Source organism: Canis lupus, chromosome 7, assembly GCF_048164855.1.
Source record: "Canis lupus baileyi chromosome 7, mCanLup2.hap1, whole genome shotgun sequence".
NCBI lineage: Eukaryota > Metazoa > Chordata > Mammalia > Carnivora > Canidae > Canis > Canis lupus.
This window is the reverse complement of record NC_132844.1, coordinates 66,570,993-66,593,135: the sequence shown is the minus strand read 5'-3', so window position 1 is coordinate 66,593,135 and position 22,143 is coordinate 66,570,993. Positions and strand designations below refer to the sequence as shown.

The 22,143-nt window shown below is 44.6% G+C and overlaps 1 protein-coding gene across 8 annotated transcripts in view; it reads left to right on the top strand.

Moving 5' to 3' along the window:
* C7H6orf89 (chromosome 7 C6orf89 homolog) overlaps positions 1-21,545 on the top strand; it is a 65,392-nt gene extending 43,847 nt beyond the window's left edge. For 7 of the 8 annotated variants that reach the window (XR_012034350.1, XR_012034358.1, XR_012034355.1 and 4 more), the window contains 2 exons: positions 14,102-20,273; positions 20,989-21,545. Coding sequence is in view for 1 of the 8 variants with exons in the window: in XM_072833226.1 (XP_072689327.1) it covers positions 14,102-14,313 (212 nt within the window). In the remaining 7 variants the exon portion in view is untranslated. Of the gene's footprint in view, positions 1-14,101 lie in introns of all 8 variants that reach the window. The other variant, XM_072833226.1, reaches the window with a different exon arrangement.
* The last annotated feature ends 598 nt before the right edge of the window (positions 21,546-22,143 follow it).

Here is a 22,143-nt window from a genome sequence, read left to right as displayed (position 1 = left end):
AATCCTGGCCATCCGCTTCAGCCTCATTCCACTCATTTACGGTGCCTTACCTCTTCTGAACCATCTCTAATTCTTGGAAACATCTAGGCTGGTCTTTCTTTTCTTTTCTTTCTTTCTTTCTTTCTTTCTTTCTTTCTTTCTTTCTTTCTTTCTTTCTTTCTTGCTTTTCTTTTCTTTCTTTTTTTTTTTTTTTAATTTTTTATTTATTTATGATAGTCACACAGAGAGAGAGAGAGAGGCAGAGACACAGGCAGAGGGAGAAGCAGGCTCCATGCACCGGGAGCCCGATGTGGGATTCGATCCCGGGTCTCCAGGATCGCGCCCTGGGCCAAAGGCAGGCGCCAAACCGCTGCGCCACCCAGGGATCCCATCTTTCTTTCTTTTTTTCTTTCTTTCTTTCTTTTTCTCTTTCTTTCTTTCCAAAAACTATTTTTTAGGGCACTTTTACATTCATAGCAAAATTGAGCAGAAAGAGTTCCTATATACCCTCTGTCCCCTCACCCTTACCCCACCAACACAGTCTCCCCACTACTGGTCAAAGAGTGGTACATTTGTTAGAATCAATGAACCTGCATCGGCATGTCATTATCACCCAAAGTCCATAGTTTACGTTAGGGTTCTCTTGGTGTACATTTTATGGATTTGGACAAATGTATAATGACATGTATCCACCACTGTAGTATCATACAGAATAGTTTCACTGCCCTAAAGACCCCCTGTGCTTTGCCCTCCCCGCTAACCCCTGGCAATCACTGATCTTTTTGCTGTCTCCATAGTTTTTTCCAGGATGTCAGATAGTTGGATTCATAGAGTATGTTAGCCTTTTCAAATTGGCTTCTTTCACTTAGTAATATGCATTTAAGGTTTCTCTGTGTCTTTTCATGGCGCAATAGCTCACTTCTTTATAGTGCTGAATGATTATCCATTGTTTGAATATACCACAGTTTATTTATCCATTCACCTTCTGAAGAATACCTTGGTTGCTTCCAAGATTTGGCAATTATGAATAAAACTGCTATAAACATCTGTGTGTGTCTTTTCACATGGGCACAGTTTTCAGTGCTGTTGGATAAATACCCAAAGAAGCATGATTGATAGATCATATGGTAAGAGTAATGTTTAGTTTTATAAGAAACTGCCAAACTTTTCCAAAATGGCTGTACCATTTTGCATTACCACCAGTAATGAATGAGAATTCCTGTTACACCACGCCCTCACCAGCCATTGGTGTCAGTGTTCCAGATTTGGGCCATTCTAATAGTTGAATAGTGAAATCTCATTGTCTAATTTGCATTTCCATGACGTGTGATGCTGAACATCTTTTCATTTGCTCTCTTGCCATCTGTGTAACTTCTTCCCTGAAATACCTGTTCAGGTCTTTGGCCCATTTTGTAATCATGTTGTTCGCTTTCTTGTTGAATTTTAAGAGATCTCTGTATACTTTGGATAACAGTCCTTTATCAGATCTTCCTTCCTCCCTTCCTTCCTTCCCTCCCTCCCTCCCTCCTTTCCTTCCATGTAGGCTCCATGCCCATTGTGGAGCCCACAGGGCTTGAACCCACAACCCTGAGATCATGACCTGAGCTGAGATCAAGAATCGGATATTTAACCGACTGAGCCATCCAGGCGCCTGCAGCTATATCTTTTAGAAACATTTTCTTCCACTCACTGTTTTGTCTTTGCATTCTCTTGACACTGTCTTTCGGTACTACAGAAGTTTTACATTTTAATAAAGTCCAGCTTCTCATTGTGTCTTTCATGGATCATGCCTTTGGCTCTGTACACAGAGTCCTCACTGTACCATAGGTCATTTAGATTTTCTCATATGTTATCTTTTAGGAATTGTGTAGTTTTGTGTTTTACATTTAGGTCTAGGATCTGATTTTTATGAAGGGCGTAAGGTCTGTGTCTAGATTCAGACCTTTTTTATTTTATTTTATTTTATTTTATTTTTTTGCATGTGGATGTCTGGTTCTTTCAACACCATTTGTTGAGAAAATTATCCTCACTACATTGTATTGTCTTTGCTCCTTTGTCAAAGATTGGCTGCCTGTATTCATATGGGTCTATTTCTGGCCTCTCTTGATTCTGTTGGCCATTTGTCTTATTCTTTTGCCAGTACCACAATGTTTTGATCACTGCAGCTTTATATTGAGTCTTAAAGTCAGGTGGTGTCAGTTTTCTGACTTTGTTCTTTTTTTTTTTTTTTTTTAAGATTTTATTTATTCATGAGAGACATACAGAGAGAGAGAGAGAGAGAGGCAGAGACACAGGCAGAGGGAGAAGCAGGCTCCATGCAGGGAGCCCGAAGGTGGGACTTGATCCTGGGTCTCCAGGATCAGGCCCTGGGCTGAAGGAGGCACTAAACTGCTGAGCCACCCGGACTGCCCTGTTCTTCTTCAATACTGTGTTGATGATTCTGGATCCTTTGCCTCTCCATATAAACTTTAGAATCAGGGGCATTTGGCTGACTCTGCCAGTAGAGCATGCAATTTGGGGTTGTGGGTTTGAGCCCAATGTTGGGTGTAGAGATTACTTTTAAAAAATCTCAAAAAATAAAAAAATAAAAAAAAATAAAAAATCTCTAAAAACCAAAACTTTATGGGTACCTGGGTGGCTCAGTCAGTTGGGCATCTGCCTTTGGCTTAGGTCATGGTCCCAGGGTCCTGGGATCAAGCCCTAGGTCAGGCTTCCTGCTAAAGTGAGGAGCCTGCTTCTCCCTCTCTCTCTGTCTCTCTCCCCCTCATTTGTGCTCTTTCTTTCTCTATGCTCTCTCTTAAATAAATAAAATCTTAAAAAACTAAATAAATTTTAAAAACCAAAACTTTAGAATCAATTTGCCAATATTCACAAAATAACTTGCTAAAATTTTGGTTGAGTTTGTGTGGAATCTCTAGATCAAGTTGCATCCAGGTTGCTGTTAATTCAAAGTTATAATTCCTGTCCCATGATAATATTTGTGAATTTTGATATGTCCTTTCTTTTGCTCAGTTTGAATTCGGCTTATTAGTGCACATTCCTCTAACATGACACATGTCCTTTAGGCTTTCTTAAGAAGTCCAACTGACAAGCTTCCAGACACGATGTTGAAGACACATTTCACCAATCTTATTTTTTCCAGAATAATGACTTTATATTTTTGTCAAAATGATACATTCTTCTTAAAAGAATTGAAGATGGTTCATGTGATTTTATGAAAATCTCCACCCAGAGAAAATAACATTAGATGAACAGTATTTGGGGCATCCCTAGGACACTTCTAGCTAGGCGAGATAGAAATGCTTTTATTAAAATGGAACTAGTCATGCTATTTAAAGAATAAAAGAAAGCAACTTTATGTGAATCTAACAGAAGAAAAAGAAACCAAAGTAGACATTTCTTCCCTACAAAAAATAGCTAGTTCTTTTTTTTTTTTAATTTTTTATTTATTTATGATAGTCACACATTGAGAGAGAGAGAGAGGCGGAGACACAGGTAGAGGGAGAAGCAGGCTCCATGCACCAGGAGCCCGATGTGGGATTTGATCCCAGATCTCTAGGATCGCGCCCTGGGCCAAAGGCAGGCGCTAAACCGCTGCACCACCCAGGGATCCCTAAAATAGCTAGTTCTTAAAAGATCTCTCTGAGGTTAAGATTATGAGAAACATCAAGAAACTTGAATGAGTCTTAATAAGATTTTCTAATGTCAGGTGCTCAGTGGGGAATCTGCTTGATGATTTTCTCTCTCCTTCTCCTTGTCCTTCCCCCTGCACACATGCATGCTCACTCTCTCTCTAAAAATAAATAAAATATTTTTTTTAAAAATAAGGTTTTCTTTTTCAATGGTATGGTTCAAGGATCTGAACATGAGCAAATCACTCTCACTTTATCTCTTCCTCTGCTTCTCAGTTTGCATTAACCTGTACCTGTATCAATATTCTCAAAATCTATGCATTGCCTTCTGCTCTGAAACTGTAATTCTCAAAGTTATTTAGCCCTCATCTTATATTTAAGCTAATTTGTGACTCACTACCAGCACTTTTAATGTCACTTTTGAATTGTTTTTAAACTCTCAGTTGGTTGAATTTCATCATAAAGCTCCTCAAGAATGGCTCATGAATTCAGCATTTTCTGTTTGAGAATGTTTCTGTGGTTTTTATACTTAAATGCAATTTGGCTGAGTAAAACATTCTTGCATCACACTTCCTTTTGCTCGGAACTTTGGGGACATCTCACCATTATTGTGTGGCAGCATTGACTATTGGTAAAAACAGGAAGGAATCCCCCTTAAAATGAAGGTGATTTTCTTCTTCCTTCTAAAAATCTGTCTGCCTGAAGAATTCTATTTTTCTTATTCTTTATCAGGTTTTCCTAGAACAAATTGTGCTCTTTTTTTAAAGATTTTATTTATTTATTCATGACAGACACAGAGAGAGACAGAGAGAGGCAGAGACACAGGCAGAGGGAGAAGCAGGCTCCATGCGGGGAACCTGACATGGGACTCTATCCCAGGTCTCCAGGGTCACGCCGTAGGCTGAAGGCGGTGCTAAACCGCTGAGCCACCTAGGCTGCCCTAAATTGTGCTCTTTCGAGCTGCATTTCCATTCTTCTTTTGGGAGAAGATGCCTTATATTTTCTTTCAGTTTTTTTTTCTTCCAGTTTTATTGAGAAATAGTTGACCTATGTCACTGTATAAATTTAAGCTGTCCCACATGATGGTTTGATTTATAGATACTGTGAAATGATTACTACAGTGAGTTTAGTTCACATCTGTCATCTCGTGTAGATACAATAAAACTAAAAATCGTGAAAAAAATGTGATTAGAACTCTTCAGGTCTAGTCTCTTCATAACTTGTATGTGTTCTTTATGAATACTTTTTCTTTTCCATTTGTGGGATTTTCTGTTTCATACTCTGTAACATGTGTTATGGTCCTGATCTTTTGCAAGCATTGTGTTCAGTTTGATACTTATCTTTTTTTTCTCGTTTCCTATAATTCTCTTAAGACTTCCTTCTAGATTAGCTTATTTTTTCAGTCATATCCACTTTCTTGTTATTTCTGATGCATTAGTTTTATGAAAGTGCACTCAGTTTGTTCTTTTATCTCATTCTATCATTTCATCTTTGCTTACTTTCTTGAAATCATGTTATGTAATTTTTCTATGGCTCAGCATGCTATAGGGATTTTTTTTTATGTTCCTTAGATGACATTTTCTCCTAGACTTGGTTTTCATCGGTTATATATGCATGTTCCTCTCTTTCACATTTTCCCCATATATTTGCATAGCTACCATACCGTATTTTTCAATGTCTTGTGCTTAAATGTGGCAGCTCTGGCCAGGTCTTTTATTTAGACCATCTGGATATATTCTCAATTCCAACACCATCTCTGCCCGCCACTAAAATTTAACAAATGTTAACATTTTATCATATTAACAAAGTATTGATTTATACAATCCATTTGGTACTTGCTACAAAAGCCCCATTTTTGCTTTTTCATAACTGAGGATTCTCTAAGTAGAGTGAGACTCTCTCCTTCTCTTCCTGATCTCAAGTCTTCTTCACCCCGTCCCAATCAGGAACTCCTATTTTCTTAACTATCTACCATATTCCATTTTCTATGGTTAAAAAAAAAAAAGAGAGAAATTTATTTTCCACAACCCCCCCCCCCCGCAAGAGAAAGTACTGAAAATTAAGTTAACAAAAATCAAGTAAATACAAGAAAATATAGCATCAATTGAGAAACCAATAGATTCATAGCCCTTCCTTCCCAACCACCCAGACACATATCCTGGGCTCCCTTACTGCTCAGGAAGCTTTCCCCTGAAGTGAACTCAGGAGCCAGAGGCCTTGGTAGGATTCCTAGTTTTGGCTTGCTAGGGCAGTGAGGCAGGAGTTCCCTTAACCTCCCTAGTTTTGATTCCCTCATCAGTCAGTGTGGCTACTCTTGTCTTCAGGGGGTCAGTTTAAGGATACTGGAGACCTTATGTGTGAAATGCCCAGCTCTGTCCCTGCACAAAGCAGGTATATCATGCATGTTCCCCTCCACTGTGGAGAGGCCTGCTCCAGTCTCAAGAGCCATTTTCAAAGTCACCAAGGGCAGAGCTAGACCAAACCCAAAAGATTCTTTGACCACACCCTTTCTTTTTTATGAATAGGTGAGGAAGTTGAGGCTCACAGCTGTAGCAGGAGCAGAAGAACCCACCCAGTGCTCTTGACCACCATTCTTTTTTTTTTTTTTTTTGATCACCATTCTTCTTAAGTTTACAGAAACAATGTCTGTTTCTGTTCCCTGACCACCTCCATAGTCCACCTTGCCCACCCCACTCAGCCCACTGTCTTCCTGAGCCCCCTAAAATTCACCTAAAGGATACCATCTCCCAGGCTTACATCAAGCCCAAACCTCATCCCCTTTGCTGACTCCCAGCATCTAATGTTTTCCTTCATCAGACATTCTCTGAGAATTAGACTCTAAATCAATAGGGAATTAATCAGAACAGGTATGTACAATCACCTGAAAAAAATGGCTCCCAGGTTTGACTTATCTCAAAATAGACACAGAAAAACATTAGTGTAAAGATTATGTCCATCAGAAGGGGGAGAGTGGCCACCAGTGGAAGCCCAAAAAAGGAGAGCTCTAGAGGCAGAAGCTGGCAGTGCCTCTCTGGGCAGGGAGACCGTGCCCCTCAGGTGCTGGTGTAAGTGTCCTGCCTGCTGCCAGGCCTGCTCCTGTTGTATTGGCAGTACTGCAAGCTGTCGAGGCCTGATTCTCATCAGTGAGCCTCAGATCCTAGCAAGCGTTCCCTTTCTCTGCCTTCTTACTCACAAAGCAACCTTCTACGACTTGGATTCCCATGTGATGTGTCTCCAGAAGAGAAGTGTGAGCCTGTAAACAAGCATTCCTGTTCATATGCGTCAGTGTCTTGGCAGCACCCAAGAGAAGCATGGTCATGTCGGAGCCTCTGGGGCAGGACGCTGTGAGTGGAGGGCCAAGCCTGTGCTGTGGTTGGTTCCTGCCACCTCCAGTTTCCTTTGCAGACTTCCAGGAAGCCAGCCACGCCTGATCCTCACCCCTGGCCAACGCAGGCCTCACCCACCCGGGGCTCCATCTCACCACTGCACCCACGCCAAGCTGCAAGGAGAGTGTGGACTGCTGGGAACTGGGAAACGAGTGGACTGAGGTCCCGACAAAAACCAGACTGTGAACTCCATGAGGGCAGGGCTCTTCATGAACATTTCCGGAATGGATGCTGCAGTGAAACACTCTCCCAGAGAAGATGAGGCCTGAGCAAGACTCTCATAGATATTAATGGACTTACACATGTGAAGGAGGAGCAGGAAGATACATTCCAGCGTGAGGAGATGGGTGCCTGACAAGGAAAATGAAGGCACAGAGGTAGTAGGCAGTTGTAGCCAATGAGTTCCTGAGAGAGAAAGACACATGTGAGAGGGATGCTTGAGAATCATCAGTCTGACTGGCTGGGCTGATGGATGGCAGGAGAATGATGGGTGTGTGGAGGGGGAATCGAGGAGGGGCAGGCAGCCAGAAGGGAGGGAAGGAGGAAGAACGGAAGGAGAGAGAGAAAGTAGGGTGCCTGGGTGGCTCAGTTGGTTAAGCGTCTGCCTTCGACTCAGATCATGATCCTGGAGTCCTGGGATTGAGCCCTGCATTAAAAAAAAAAAAAAAAACAACACACACACAAAGAGAAAAACAAGTTTTAGCAGGATCTGACACATGCTATTCAACACAGTAGCCACTACCCACATTTGGCTATTTAAACTTCAATGAATTAAAATAAAGCATGCGGTTCTTTAATCACACTAGGCACATTTCAAGTGCTTGATAACCACATGCTGTTAGTGGCCATCATTTTGGACAGCGCAGACAAAGAACATGTCCATAGAGTTCCTTCAGACAGTGCTAATGTTTTATTTTAGTTTATTATTATTTTAAATATTTTTAATTTATTTATTCACGAGAGACAGATAGAGGCAGAGACATAGGCAGAGGGAGAAGCAGGCTTCCCTGCGGGGAGCCTGATGCAGCACTCGATCCCAGGACCCCAGGATCAGGCCCTGAGCCAAAGGCAGATGCTCAACCACTGAGCCATCCAGGCATCTCAGTGCTAATGTTTTAAAGCCTACAAAATAGTATTACATGTTGTGTGTGGATAGTGTTTAGTAAAAGTACAATGGAAATCATGCGAATGTCAAACAACACACTCAGACCAAAATTACAGCTGGAAAAGGTGAGAGTACTCCACCCAGAGAAGAGATGCTGGGGGCTTCCATGTTTTATCTCTGAAGGCAGATTATTATTATCTATAGTCCTATTTATTTCATTTATGCCTTTTTATTTTTTATTTTATTTTTTATTTTTTTAAAGATTTTATTTATTCATTCATGAGAGACACACAGAGAGAGAGAGGCAGAGACACAGGCAGAGGGAGAAGCAGGCTCCATGCAGGAAGCCTGACGTGGGACTGGATCCTGGGTCTCCAGGATCACAACCTGGGCCGAAGGTGGCGCTAAACCGCTGAGCCACCCAGGCTGCCCTATGCCTTTTTATTATTTATACTTTATACTTTTACACCTATACCTTTATCTATGCTTTTTTATTATCTATACTTTTATGCTTTCATTACAACCACTTCATAGTAAAACATTTTTTTAAAAGATTTATTTATTTATTTGAGAGAGAGTGCAGTGAGGAGGGGTAGAGGGAGAGAATCTCAAGCAGACTCCCCCAGTGAGTTCAGAGCCTGACATGGGGCTCAATTTCACAATTCAGAGATCAGGACCTGAGCTGAAACCGAGTCGACACTCAACCAACCGAGTCACCAGACCCCCCCACAGTAAAACATTTCTAAAGAAGCAGGGCTGGACATTGGTGCACCAGGGATGGAGACTGAGCTTAGGACAAACAGAGACTGTAGTAGCCTGGATTTCTTGCCTGGGAGTCCGAGCAAAGGGACTGGCTGTGGGGACATCTGACCTTACTCATTCTGTATCCACACCATCCCACGTGTGCCGTTTGTTCCCTCGTGATGACCAGGGTCCTGCATCCTCATAGATAGTCTCCTCTGGTACTTGTGGCTGTGGTTACCTAGCATCCCACCAGCTATGACGGGGTCAAGCTGAACACCTGCACAGGCTGACCTCCTACTGGTCCCAGACACCTCATGGGTGTCCCTCTCTCTTGCTCAGCTGTGGCCCCCACCACTCTGACCGCATGCCCCTTCCCACCAGTCTCCCCAACTTCAGTTCTAAAACCAAGCCGGCACCCATACTCCTAAAGACGTTACCCGACACTGGGTTTGCTTCTTGATGGGTGTCAAGCCCAAAGACAACCAAGCCGAAGAGCAGGAAAAGGAAGGGTTTTACTTGCAACAAGTCAGGAGAACATTGAGGATCTTTCCCAAAGCAGTGTCTCTTCAAACAATGACAATGGGGACTCTTTGTTTAAATTTAAATTTATTTTTTAATTTAAATTCAATTAATGAACATACAGTGTGTTATTAGTTTCAGAGGTAGAGTTTAGTGATTAATCACTTGCATATAACACAACATTTGGGAAATTTTAAGCTAAGGGTACATGCATATTCATGAAGGAGCTTGCACAAAGGGGAATTCAGTATTGAATTGGGGTAAAAGTCATCCTAGATTGACAAGTTTCAATTGATTAAAGTCATGAGGACCAGCAAGAGTCAACATCATTGGTTCTCAGGCTCCACCATGTCGAGTATCTGAGTGCTCAAAGGGATTCAAATCCTTTTTGAAGGACTTCAACTCTAGAATGCTTCAGGTCAATCTTTACTTTTGAAACAGCACTGGGAGTTTTACCCCTGACTTCTTGTCTCTAATATGGCTAGACTACTTCCTGGCCTTGTAGTGGCTGTTTGTTCTTATGTTCTTTGGTTCCCTTAAAGCCCTTAACTACTGAGGTCTAGTTCTTTTGCCATTTCTACACATCCAAAGAAGTTCTGCAGGAAATGTGCGTGGGCCATTAGTGCTGGCCAGGCATAGATCACAAAATGGCTGTAGACCTAAAATGACTTCTCCTGTGATGTCTCATCTTTCTTTTTCCTAACCCTATCTGCCTAGAAAATCCCTCCTGGAGATCTATCACTCCTCATTCTTGAGGGGCATAGGGCTGAAGTCCATTTTTCTATAGCCACTTCCTGCTGAGAATGTGCATGCTGTCTCCCCCACTGGAAGAGTGAGACTCTCACTGAAGCTAGACAAGTTTCCTTCAGCTCCAGGTGTCCCTTCAGCAGAGCAAGCTGAAGCTGAATTTGTGACAGGTTTCCTGGGAGTCTGAAGATGCATGGGCCAAACAATGAAAGTAGTACAGTAGTATAAGTGTTAATGGGGGCCCCATCAAAGATCATAACCGTGAAAACTATCCCTCAAATGGACTGTTAGAGATTGAGTCCCAGGGCCACAATTCAGTTTTTTCTAGTATTTCTATATTTCTTTTTTTTTTTAAGATTTTATTTATTTATTCATGAAAGAGAGAGAGAGAGAGGCAGAGACACAGGCAGAGGGAGAAGCAGGCTCCATGCAGGAAGCCCAATGTGGGACTCAATCTGGGATTCCGGGGTCATGCCCCAAGCCAAAGGCAGATGCTCAACCTCTGAGCCACCCAGGCATCCCTATCTTTCTTTTTTTTAAGATTTATTTTTTTATGAGAGTGAGAGAGTGGGGGTACAGGTAGAGGGAAAGAATCTTCAAGCAGACTCCCCACCGAGCAGGGAGCCTGATGCGGTGCTCAATCCCACAACCCATGAGATCATGACCGAGCTGAAGCCAAGAGGCAGATGCTCAACCAACTGAGCCACCTAGGCGCCTCTATTTCTATATTATCTTTTTATGACCTCTAGGCTTTCTTCAATTTGGTTAGATGTATTTTTTTAAGATTTTATTTATTCGTGAGAGACACAGAGAGAGAGACAGAGACATAGAGGGAGAAGCAGGCTCCATGTAGGGAGACTGATGTGGGACTTGATCCCAGGACCCTAGGATCACGACCTGAGCCGAAGAGAGATGCTCAACCAACTGAGTCACCCAGGTGTCCTGAATGGATGTATTTCTGATTGACTTTTCTAGTTCTGGGATCTCACTGAATCAGGAAAAGCCCCTATAGATAGTACTACCAAGACCATTCCAGTCTATTGTTGGGGTTGTTTGTGCTTACAATGCCAAAATCCAAGTCCCTCTTAGCCCAGATCCCCCGATCCAACTCCTGACCCATTTAAGGCCGTGGCAAACAGTGAACCCAAGTTAGAGATAGAGGCTGTAGGTCCTAGGGAAGTCATGTTATAAACCTCCAGCAGAAGGTTTTATTTTCATGGGACAGTAAGCAAGAGATTTCTTCCACAGAGGAAGAAGTCACCAGTACTCTTTAGAGTATTTGCTGTGGTGTACCCTTGGGCCCAGATCCAGGTATGATTAGTTTCTGCGGGTCAAGTATCAGTGTTGACAGCAGGGTCCCTGGGCTTCCAGGAATCTATACCCTTTGTTCCTGTTCCTGGCCTAGAGTCATCTGTGCAAAGGGCAAGAAAGGTGTGTACGGGTTCAGCAGCAGATTACGTTAGAGCAGGAATCAAGGGACTGGACAGGAATGGGTGGAATATATATTCAGGGGAACCATTTACAAGCTGCCAAATGTTGCCAGACTATTCATCTATAGCTCCCACTTGGATTAGGCCTGATTATTCTGCTTCCCATTTTCCAGAGGCATTATATTTATTATTACCCCAAGCAAGGCTCTCATTAACCTCATACTCACTCAGTGCTTATATTTACTGGAACTAGAGAGGGGTCAGTGGGATTGTATGCTACTGCGTAATTGCAAAAGGAAGCTGGCAAGGTCCCAAGCAATGGTTCCCATCCATGTAGACTGTGCATGCATATGACAGCACTGAAAGGCAAGGTGTATACTATTCCCACCACTTCAGGGAAAGTTGTATCTGATTCCCCTGTCTGGGAAGGGAATCTCAAAGGTAGCCCACCTCTTTTGGCCACTCCAGGCCTCTCCCTTATCAAGTAAGTTATATAGTTATATCCATCAGTTTAACTGAATATTTACAGTTCCTCTAGTATGAGGGGTATTTCTATATTTGGTTCATTTCCAGTGTGATTCCATTGAGCACATAACCAATAAGAGGAGATGTTAGCCTTCTTTGCTAGACTATCTAGGGCTGGTGAGAGAGGGCATCTGTAGGTTCCAAGACTTTGTTCCATTAACAAGAATAGGAGGAAAAGAGACATTTCCCACAAAGACATGGGCTTTAGACTTACCTTGTTTTCTCTTAGGAACTTAAGTCTCTATCTAGCTGGATTTTCTGAGGAGGGGCTTGAAAGTCAATACTGGTTCACTGCTGTAGTTTGCATGATCCCCTTCTCTGCTGCCTGATGGGGGCTCAGCTGCTCTTTTCACTCGGGATGGAGGATCCAGGGTGTTAATCCCTCCAACTGAAGGGAAGAGTGTGTGGCCAGGGGTACTGGATAAGGCCCATCCCATAAGGGCTTAGTTGAGTTGAGGGTGTTCCTGTTTTCCAAGTCTTAGATATATCCAGTCTCCTTGTTCATAAGGATGAATTGGGGACTGGAAGGCTTAGGTTGGCATAGTGGCTTGGTCTGAGCACAACTTGCCCTAGCTGTACTATAGGTTTTACAGCATCTTCTGTTTCCATATCTACTTCAGGCAGGGTCACATTTGTCCCTGGGAATGGCCTCCCATACCTCATTTCAAAGGGACTGAGTCTTTTCTTTCCTTTGAGGGCTGCCTGGAAGGGGGTTAAAGCTACAGGCAACAGCTTTAGCCATAGTTTGTGGGATTTTTTTTTTTTTTTTTAGGATTTTTTAATTTATTCATGAGAGATGCAGAGAGAGGCAGAGACATAGGCAGAGGGAGAAGCAGGCTCCCTGCACGGAGCCCAATGTGGGACTCGATCCCAGGACCCCGGGAACATGACCTGAGCTGAAGGCAGACTTTCAACCACTGAGCCACCCAGGCATCAGTTTGTGGGATTCTTGGCAAAATTTGTCTAATGTCTTTTTCAGGGTCTGATAGCCTTCTCAGTTTTGCCTGAAGACTGGGACCTTCCAGGCAGCATGGAGTTTCCATTTTATACCCAAGGAGTGAGCAAGTCCAGCCAGCATGTTGGAAGTAAAGGCTAGAGCATTGTTACTTTGAACTATTTGAGGTGGTGGTTTATTCCCAGCCTAGGAATAATATTTGTAGGAGGGCTTTAGCTACTTCCCCTGTTTCTTCTGCAAGAGAAAGCTTCAACCCTGCCAGTAAAAGAATCAACGAGGATCAGGAGATACTTGAAGCCACCTGATGCAGGAGGCATCCCAGTAAAATCTACCTGCCAGTCCTCCCTTAGCTGGGTGCCCCTGAAGCTGAACAGCCCTTTTGAGAGATGGGGCAGGAGGCCTGCTATTAACATTGTTTTTCTGGCCATATGCACACGGGCTCATGAGTTCCTCAACCAGGTCTCATAAGCCAGGTGTGCTGATTATTCTCATCAGCCAGTTGTACATTGTCTCTTTACCATCAGGAGTGGAGGGGTCGGGCAGCCCTGGTGGCGCAGCGGTTTGGCGCTGCCTGTAGCCTGGGGTGTGATCCTGGAGACCCGGGATCAAGTCCCACATCGGGCTCCCTGCATGGAGCCTGCTTCTCCCTCTCCCTGTGTCTCTGCCTCTCTTTCTCTGTGTCTATGAATAAATAAATAAAATCTTAAAAAAAAAAAAAAAAGGAGTGGAGGGGTCATGGGTGCTTTTAACAATTGCCCACTCCAGACTTAGTGGTACCCAAATTTTCCTGGCATCATTGGTTAGCCAGCCTTTGAAGACTGGGGTTCTCTTGTACCCCTTTGTGTTTTTAAAAGATTTTATTTATTTATTCATGAGACACACACACACAGAGAGAGAGAGAGAGAGAGAGAGAGAGAGAGGCATAGACACAGGCAGAGGGAGAAGCAGGCTCCACACAGGGAACCTGACATGGGACTTGATCCTGGGGCTCCAGGATCACACCCTGGGCTGAAGGTGGCACTAAACCGCTGAGCCACCCGGGCTGCCCTCTTGTAACCCTTTGATTGTGCCTCTTGCAGGTCCTCGGGAGAGTAGTTGGTCTAAATCTGGAAGGAGGGATCCCTGGGTGGCGCAGCGGTTTGGCGCCTGCCTTTGGCCCAGGGCGCGTTCCTGGAGACCCGGGATCGAATCCCACATCGGGCTCCCGGTGCATGGAGCCTGCTTCTCCATCTGCCTGTGTCTCTACCTCTCTCTCTCTCTCTCTGTGACTATCATAATTAAAAAAAAATAAAATCTTTAAAAAATAAATAAATAAATAAATAAATAAATAAATAAATAAATAAATCTGGAAGGATGCATGGGTGGCTCAGTGGTTGAGTGTCTGCCTTCAGCTCAGGGTGTGATCCCAGGGTTCCTGGGATCGAGTCCCACATCGGGCTCCCTGTAGGGAGCCTGCTTCTCCCTCTGCCTGTGTCTCTGCCTCTCTCTGTATCTCTCTCATGAATGAATAAATAAATTCTTTTTTTTTTAATCTGTAAAGGGAATGAAGGAATAAATTGAAATTCTAAGGCTTCCATTCCTCGGGCTGCCCTTTTGGTCTGCCAGGTCCCTTGACCTCTTCCTTTTCTCCCTTTTGGTGTCCACTGCGATGAAGCACAACTATTTCTTTGGTTTGCGGATGGCTTCTAAGAGCTGGAGAATCTCTTTGCTATGTTTGATTTCTTTATTAGTGACTGAGAGTTGGCCTCCCTTTCTCCAGATAGTTCCATGAGCATATGTTACTGAGAAGGCTAAGTCGGGGCTATTTGCTCAGTCTCCTGGGCAGAAGTCCCCAGGGCCAGCCATTTGGCTTCTATTTCTTCATGCAGGAAGATCATAGCATATCCAGCTTGATGCTTGCCTCCCTCCATAAAGCCTCTTCCATCCACAAACTATGCTTCATCAGCATTTGGCAAAGCCTCCCTTTTTAGATCTTTGCCACTGGAAACACCAAATCAGTGGTTTCACTATAGTTATGGACATGTGACCCCTGGGAGGCCAGCAGCAAGGTGGCAGGTTTCAAAGTTTGACAGGGTTTGCTAAGTAGTCCTCGGGTATTAAGTAACAAGGCTTGAAATTGGCCTAGTCTGCCATCTGTTACCATTTGCCGTGGCCTTTGGCATCCAAAATTTGTCTCACTTGGTGAGGGGTCCATACTATGAAAGGTTGCCTCATAAGAGTTTTTCTTGTCTCCTTCATCAGTTAGCAGGTTAACAGGCCACTACCCTCAGGCATGGTAGCCATCCCTTTGCTACAGTTTGTAACTGTTTTTGGAAAGTATTCGATAGGGGCGCATGGGTGGCTCAGTTGGTTAAGTGTCTGACTCTTGATTTTGGCTCAGGTCATGATCTCAGGGTTGTGAGATTGAGCCCCACATCGGGCTCTGCACTGGGTGTGAAGCCTGCTTAGGGTTCTCTCTCTCCATCTCCATCTGCCCCTTGTGTGTCTCTCTTTATCTCTCTCTCTCTCTCTCTCTCTCTCTCTCACACACACACACACACACACACAAGAAAGTACACTGTGACTCTTCTCAGGGGTCCCCAGAGTTGTCCCTGCCTCTCATGGACATACAGTCCAAATGGCTTTGAGAGATCAGGAATGCCCAACCCAGGAACACTGAGCAGTGGTTCATTTAGTTTCTGAAAGTCTTGTTTACTTTGGCTGTCCCACTCAATGGGGAATAGTCTCTCTCCGTGCAATTTTTCATAAAGGGGCTTTGTGATCAAACGGAAGTTGGGAATCCTTATTTGGCAAAACCCCCATGTTCCCAAAAAAACCCTCAATTGCTTTCAAGTGTGGGACAGTTAGCCAATATATGGCTTGCTTTCTCTGAGAGTCTCCTCTGTCCTTCAGAGATCAAGGATCTGAGGTATCTGGGTCTTTGTCTTTGAGACTCTATATCCTCTCTCTCCTAGAAAGTTCTGAACTTTGATCCAAGTCCTCCTTTGTTGGGCTGGCTATCAGAATGTCATCAACATATTGGAGGATTGTCCCCTTTTATGGGTGTAGTCCTCTCAAATCCTGACCCAAGACCACTCCAGGAGTACCTGGCCAATTTGGTCAGTGGTGCGTGCAACTCCTGATCTCAAGATTATAAGTTCGAGCTGCACACTGGGTGTGGAGATTACTTGAAAAAATAAAATCTTAAAAAATAAAAGACATCCCCAAAGATAGCAGGAGTGTTTTTAAACCCCTGGGGGAGAACAGTCCCTGGGGGAGAACAAAAAAATCACAAACCCTCACAGGTTGGGCATTCACAGCTCAGCTCAGAGAAAGTATTCTCTCCTGCCCAAACTCTGGCCTTACTTGATCAAGTGTGTGGGTGGGAATAGGTTCTGGCACAGGGAGATCTTCATTAAGAAACACCAGAAGTGTAGCCTCTAGTGATTTGGGCACATTTATCTCAACTTTATCTTAGTTTATTTTTTTTCAGATTTTATTTATTTATTCATGAGAGTCACAGAGAGAGAGAGAGAGAGAGAGAGAGAGAAAGGCAGAGACATAGGCAGAGGGGGAAGCAGGCTCCATATGGGAAGCCTGATGTGGGACTTGATCCCAGAACTCCGGGATCACGCCCTGAGCCAAAGGCAGACGCTCAACCGCTGAGCCACCCGGTTGTCCCTTTGTCTTAATTTAGATGTACAGTGGCTCCCAATTTGACCAGCAGATCTCTCCTGGCCAGAGGGATTGGGCATTCTGTAACACAGAAGAAGGGATGCTTTAAAGGTTTTGAGCCTATTTCACAGTTCAGAGATTCCAAAAATATTCTTGTATTTCTGTTTCCTGACACCCCTTTGATATTACATTATGGTTCATAAAAATGGTGCTCATCAGATTCACAAACCCCTCAGGGTCTGCCCTGAGTCCTTGAGTATCCAGTTTCTAGCTGTATGGGTCTGAGGTGGAGAAGGAGACAAGCACAGTGATCAAATTTCCTTCCCCATCTGGGACCTGCCTCAGAGGGCAGGTGTTCTCAGACTGATAAGAATTACCACTCCTGGTAGTGGCGGGGCTGAGCTCAGAGTGGACCTGGCAAAGACTCAGGATCTGGAGGGGACAGAAGGGATTGAGGGCTGGGGATCTGTTTGGGATCTTCGGGGCAAAGGGAAGCCTAAGTGGTCTTAAGGAGTCCTTCCAAAAGAGCATGGTCTTACCCCTTGAGTTAGATAGTTGGATAGGAAAAAAAAAAAAAAAAGATAGTTGGTTAGGCTTAAGCCCACATTTCTTCTGCAATGCCTGATTCTGGTGGAGGGCCATAAAGCACTGTACATAAGGGAGCACATCCCACTTCTCTTCCTCCTTACAAAATAGGTCTAATTGCAGTATGCTATTAGAATTTAACAAGCTGTTTTCTGGCTGCTTCTTCTGGTCTCCTCATTGGTACTGAGGCCAGGCTGTATCACAAAAGAAAACGAGTTTTCTTTGTAATTGGGATATACCCAAAGAGCTTCCAATGACTCAGGAGGTCCCCTAACAGGCTGTCTGGCAGGATCAATGTTTGGTTCCCCATATCCTTGGATCTGTCTGTAAAAGATTTGTTCCTCAACTGCCAAGAGGTCTATAATAAGGGTTAGTGGAGACACAGATTCAGCTTCTCTGAGCCCACTGAAAATTCCCTTCTCCAGAAAGCTAGTAAGTAAGCTCTTCCAATTGATAATTTAAAAGTGCACACACAGGGACGCCTGGGTAGCTCAGTGGTTCAACATCTGCCTTCAGCTCAGGGGGTGATCCCAGGGTCCTGGATTTGAGTCCTGCATCAGGCCCCCTGCAGGGACCCTGCTTCTCCCTCTGCCTATGTCTCTGCTTCTCTGTGTGTGTCTCATGAATAAATAAATAAAATCTTAAAAAAAAAAAAAAAGTACACAAGCAGATTGTTCACCTTTACCAAACTGCTGCCTCTCTACCAATACTTCCCAAAACCTGTGATCTACCTCATTGAGGCCTTTGATTATCAGGCCTCCCTGATCAGCCTCTAGGACTCAGGAAGACAGGGATGTCTTAAAATCTCTAGGAGCCAAGGGCAGGCTGCCTTAAGATGGACCGCTCTGGCATGAAGATTATTTGGAGATGAAGGCAGTTGAGATCCTATGGCTCAGGAGAAACTGTTGCCCCTTTTTTTAATTACGTAGAAAAATCTATATTAGGGGTCTTTCCCAGAATAAGGCTTAGTACCAGAGATAAATTTTATTTGAAGTGACCCATTTGTATCCTAGGGAAAACATCTAATTTACCAAACACCTCTCTTCTTATTTGCTCTGTGAATTATACATTCCTTTCCTCCAAAGTTTCAGACCCCTATCCCTTTCTCCTTAGTTCAGGATGACATATAGACCTTATTTTGCCTGGCTGCCTTTGAAATTTCTGTGTCTGTATGGATTCCCTGTATATATGCTATTAAATCTGATTTTTTTTCCTGTTAATCTGTCCCATGTCAATTAGATTCTTAATCTAGCTACAAGGCCCCTTGAAGGGGACAGGGATTCTTGCTTCCTGACAAACCCTGAACACCCTCCTGAGCTAATCTGATCAGACCAGTGAACTGTGCAGACCTGAGTCCTTCCTCCCTTCGCCTTGAGATTGGGACAGAGATCTAAAGCTGATTTGTGGGTAATTGCCACTAGTCTCTCTAAAGGGACTCTCCAATTAAGATGATCAGAGCGGCCAATGAGCCCATTCAGCAAGTGGAGGCACAAGGACCCAACAAATCAGGTGCCAAGAGAGATTCTCCTGTGCCCTTCCCTGCAGCTTCCCCAGCAACATAGATGGCATTACCTGGGGGAGCCGCCCACCGTGTCACCTGCTGAAAGTCCGAGGACCCCAGAGGGTGAGGTACTATCTGGGTTGCCAAAATTTGTTACCCAAAGTTGGGTTCCCTTCTCAGTGGGTGTGAAGCTCAGAGACACGACCGAGACAAAGAGTGGAAAAAGGAAGGGTTTTTCATGCAACAAGTGGGGAGAACACGGGGAATGTTCCCCAAAGCAGTGTCTGCAGAATTGGAGAGGTTTTAAGCTAAGGGTGCATGCATATTCATGAAGGGGCTTGCACAAAAGGGAATTCAGCAGAGTACTGAGGCAGAGTCATCCTAAATTGACAGGTCCTCGCTGATGGAAGACACCGGAAGGGCAAGATTAGCATCATCAAAGAGGGCCATTTCTGCCCCATTAGAGTCCCAGTGAGGCCTGAGACAGCTGTGCTCCGTCAGGAATTTGTCTGCACCAGGAAGCCAGCAGCCCAGGGGAGGTCTGGGCCCAGTGCCCAGCCCTGGGGAGGCCAAGGGTTCCTGGCCGCAGGCTTTGGGCATTGGCTGAGCTTGGTATTTCAGGAGGGGAGGAAGCCTCTGTGGAGCTGCAAAGAGCTGGGGCCTGGTTAATATTTGGTGTCAGCTAGGCAGCCAGGCCCTCCTCTTTGGGGTAATACGTTGCAGTCCTCGCCTTGAGGATGACACCCTCTTCTCAGAGCCCCTCAGCACCCATTCCCAGAGCCATGAAACACCTATCACCACCACCAGATTAGCAGATTCCATTCAGTCCCTGTTGAGGCACCTGGGAACCTCCTGCCTCTTTCCATCTATTCAAAACAGCCACCATTTACCAAGTGCCAAGTGTTTGGCATCCGTTTTATTGAATCACCCCAGCAATTCTGAGGTCAGGCGTCAGGATCTCATTTTACATACAAACAAAGTCAAGTCCGAGGGGTAAATGATTCTGCCCAGCTAGTGAATGAGCTTACCAGCCTGGATGGGTCCAACCTGCTTCTGCCTCTGAACCCCCTTGACCTGCTCTTTCTCTCTTCCCCGGTGCTCAGTTGGCCAATCTGGCCTCTCGGACTGGCCTCCCCGGTCTCCCTCTGGGTGTCCACCTGTGACTCCCTGCTCTGCTCTCTCCTTCCTGATCATGGGAGTCAAGTGTTGAGTAAAGTGTTGAGCTCACCATTCTTATTTTTAGGTGAGTTCAATCATTCAAATGTCTTTTTTTTTTTTTCCTAACTGAAAAATACCCAAAGCAAATTAAATTACTTCTACTTGCTATTAGGAAAAATCTGTTCAGCCCCGGTTTATATGGTGCCCCGTCTTAGCTGGGCTTGGAGAATCCCCAAAGGACGAAGACCTGGGCCCTGTCCTGAAGATGGGACCCAGAGGCACAAAGATAACTCACTGTCCAAAGAAGGTGGGCTTCCCAGAGTGGTCTGAAGTGCAGGTCCAATGGGTTCCAGGTGAGTGAGGCCTGTGTCCTCAGGAACTCAGGCCTGCCAGCCCACAGGAGCAAGGTGGCCCTTCTGTGGGGGCTCCCCTCCCTGGGGACACCACACACACCCCACCATCTGGGGAAGACTGAGGAGAGGGGTCCTTGAAACTGCTACAGAAGTATCATTTTTGAGGAAGAGGTGACAGGAAGAAGGTGTTAGGGCCCAGGATTTGGGGGCAATGGGAGGCAAAGGCAGGGGGCTACTCCATAAACTGAGAAAGTGCCAGGCACTGTATAAGTGTGGGCGGCATAGAATGAGAGAGGATTCCAGTCTCCTGAGCCCCTGCCACAGAAGCTCCTTAATGACGCTGGCGGTTGACCTTTGGGTGGAGCCATTCCCCACTCATCTACTTCCCAACAGCACTGGACAGAGGGCCATGGGTAGACTGGCTCAGGTGGTCCATGGCAAACTACAAGTCTCACATCCCTTGTTCAGGGCTGAAGAAAAGGAGAAGCAAGATAAGGTAAACCAGAAGAAGCAATACTTTGATTCAGGACAAAGGGGTAGAGGGAAGCATGTTTGCAGCTGCCCACACCACAGTCCTGAAAACCAGGACGGCAGTTTGCACGTGAGCTGGAGGCCTGGGGTACGGGGGAAGAGGCATAAATGGAGTGAGTGTGAGGGAAGGAGGCCTGGCATATTCTTCTCTATGATCCCCTAAGTCAGAACTGTCTATTTTCAGCATTTTGAGCAGACTGCCTTCCACTCTTCGACATGGTTCTCCGATGCTCTCTGAGGCCCTTGTCTGTCCTTTAAAAGGATCTGTGTTTTTCTCACCAACTGCTACTCCTGCTCTGGAGCCACTGCCATGGAATGAAAGTAAACTTTAGCTACTGCTCTATCAAGTGGCTGGGACTGTAAAAGCCAGGCTTCTATGAAGGGGTCGGGGTGTTCCAGTCAATGCCAGTGACCTTTTGTTTCCATGCAAACGAAGAATGTGCCAACCCAGCCTGACACCAGGATCCTAAGAAAAGAGCAAGCTGAGCTACAATGGTGAGAACGAGAACTAAAAGATAGTATCCAAAATATGAGAAAAGGCTTTGTGCCCAAAGGCGGGAGACTCACAGTTGTCTCTAAGTCCCCCAGTTGTTAGTAGCCTGATGTCTGACCTTGGGGACTGGCTGAGGAAGCTATACACAGCCCTTCTCTGTGCATATGGTGCAAACTCCATGAGTGGTTGTTATAAAACACAGAGCAAGTTGGAGAAAGTATTCACAATAAAATATCTGGGGAACAAAAGTCAGGAGCCAACCTGGTACGGGTGCTATTGTTGCACTAAGGAAAGAAGGGTGACACTTGGGTGGCTCAGTGGTTGAATGTCTGCCTTTGGCTCGGGTCATGATCCCAGGATCCTGGGATTGAGTCCTGCATCGGGATCCCCTCAGGGAGCCTGCTTCTCCCTCTGCCTATGTCTCTGCCTTTCTCTGTGTGTCTCTCATGAATAAATAAATAAAATCTTAAAAAAAAAAAAAAAAAAGAAAGAAAGAAGAGGGAAACATACTAAACTGTGCTTCTCAAACTATCAGAGGTGAAGGGCCAGTTTATTTCCCTAATATTTCCAGTCCATCACAAACCAACAGTTTGGTAAAATACCATAAACATAAATGACAAATACATGTCTATCAAAGGATGTGTATTTTAAAAAACCCTCAAGGGGTGCAGGGGTGGCACAATGGGTTGAGTTTCAACTCTTGGTTTTGGCTCAGGTCATGATCTCAGGGTCATGGGATCAAGTTCCATGTTGAGATCCTAGCTCAGCAGGGAGTCTGCTTAGGACTCTCTCTCTCTCAAATAAATAAATAAGTCTTAAAAAATAAACAAATAAAAACTCTCAAAA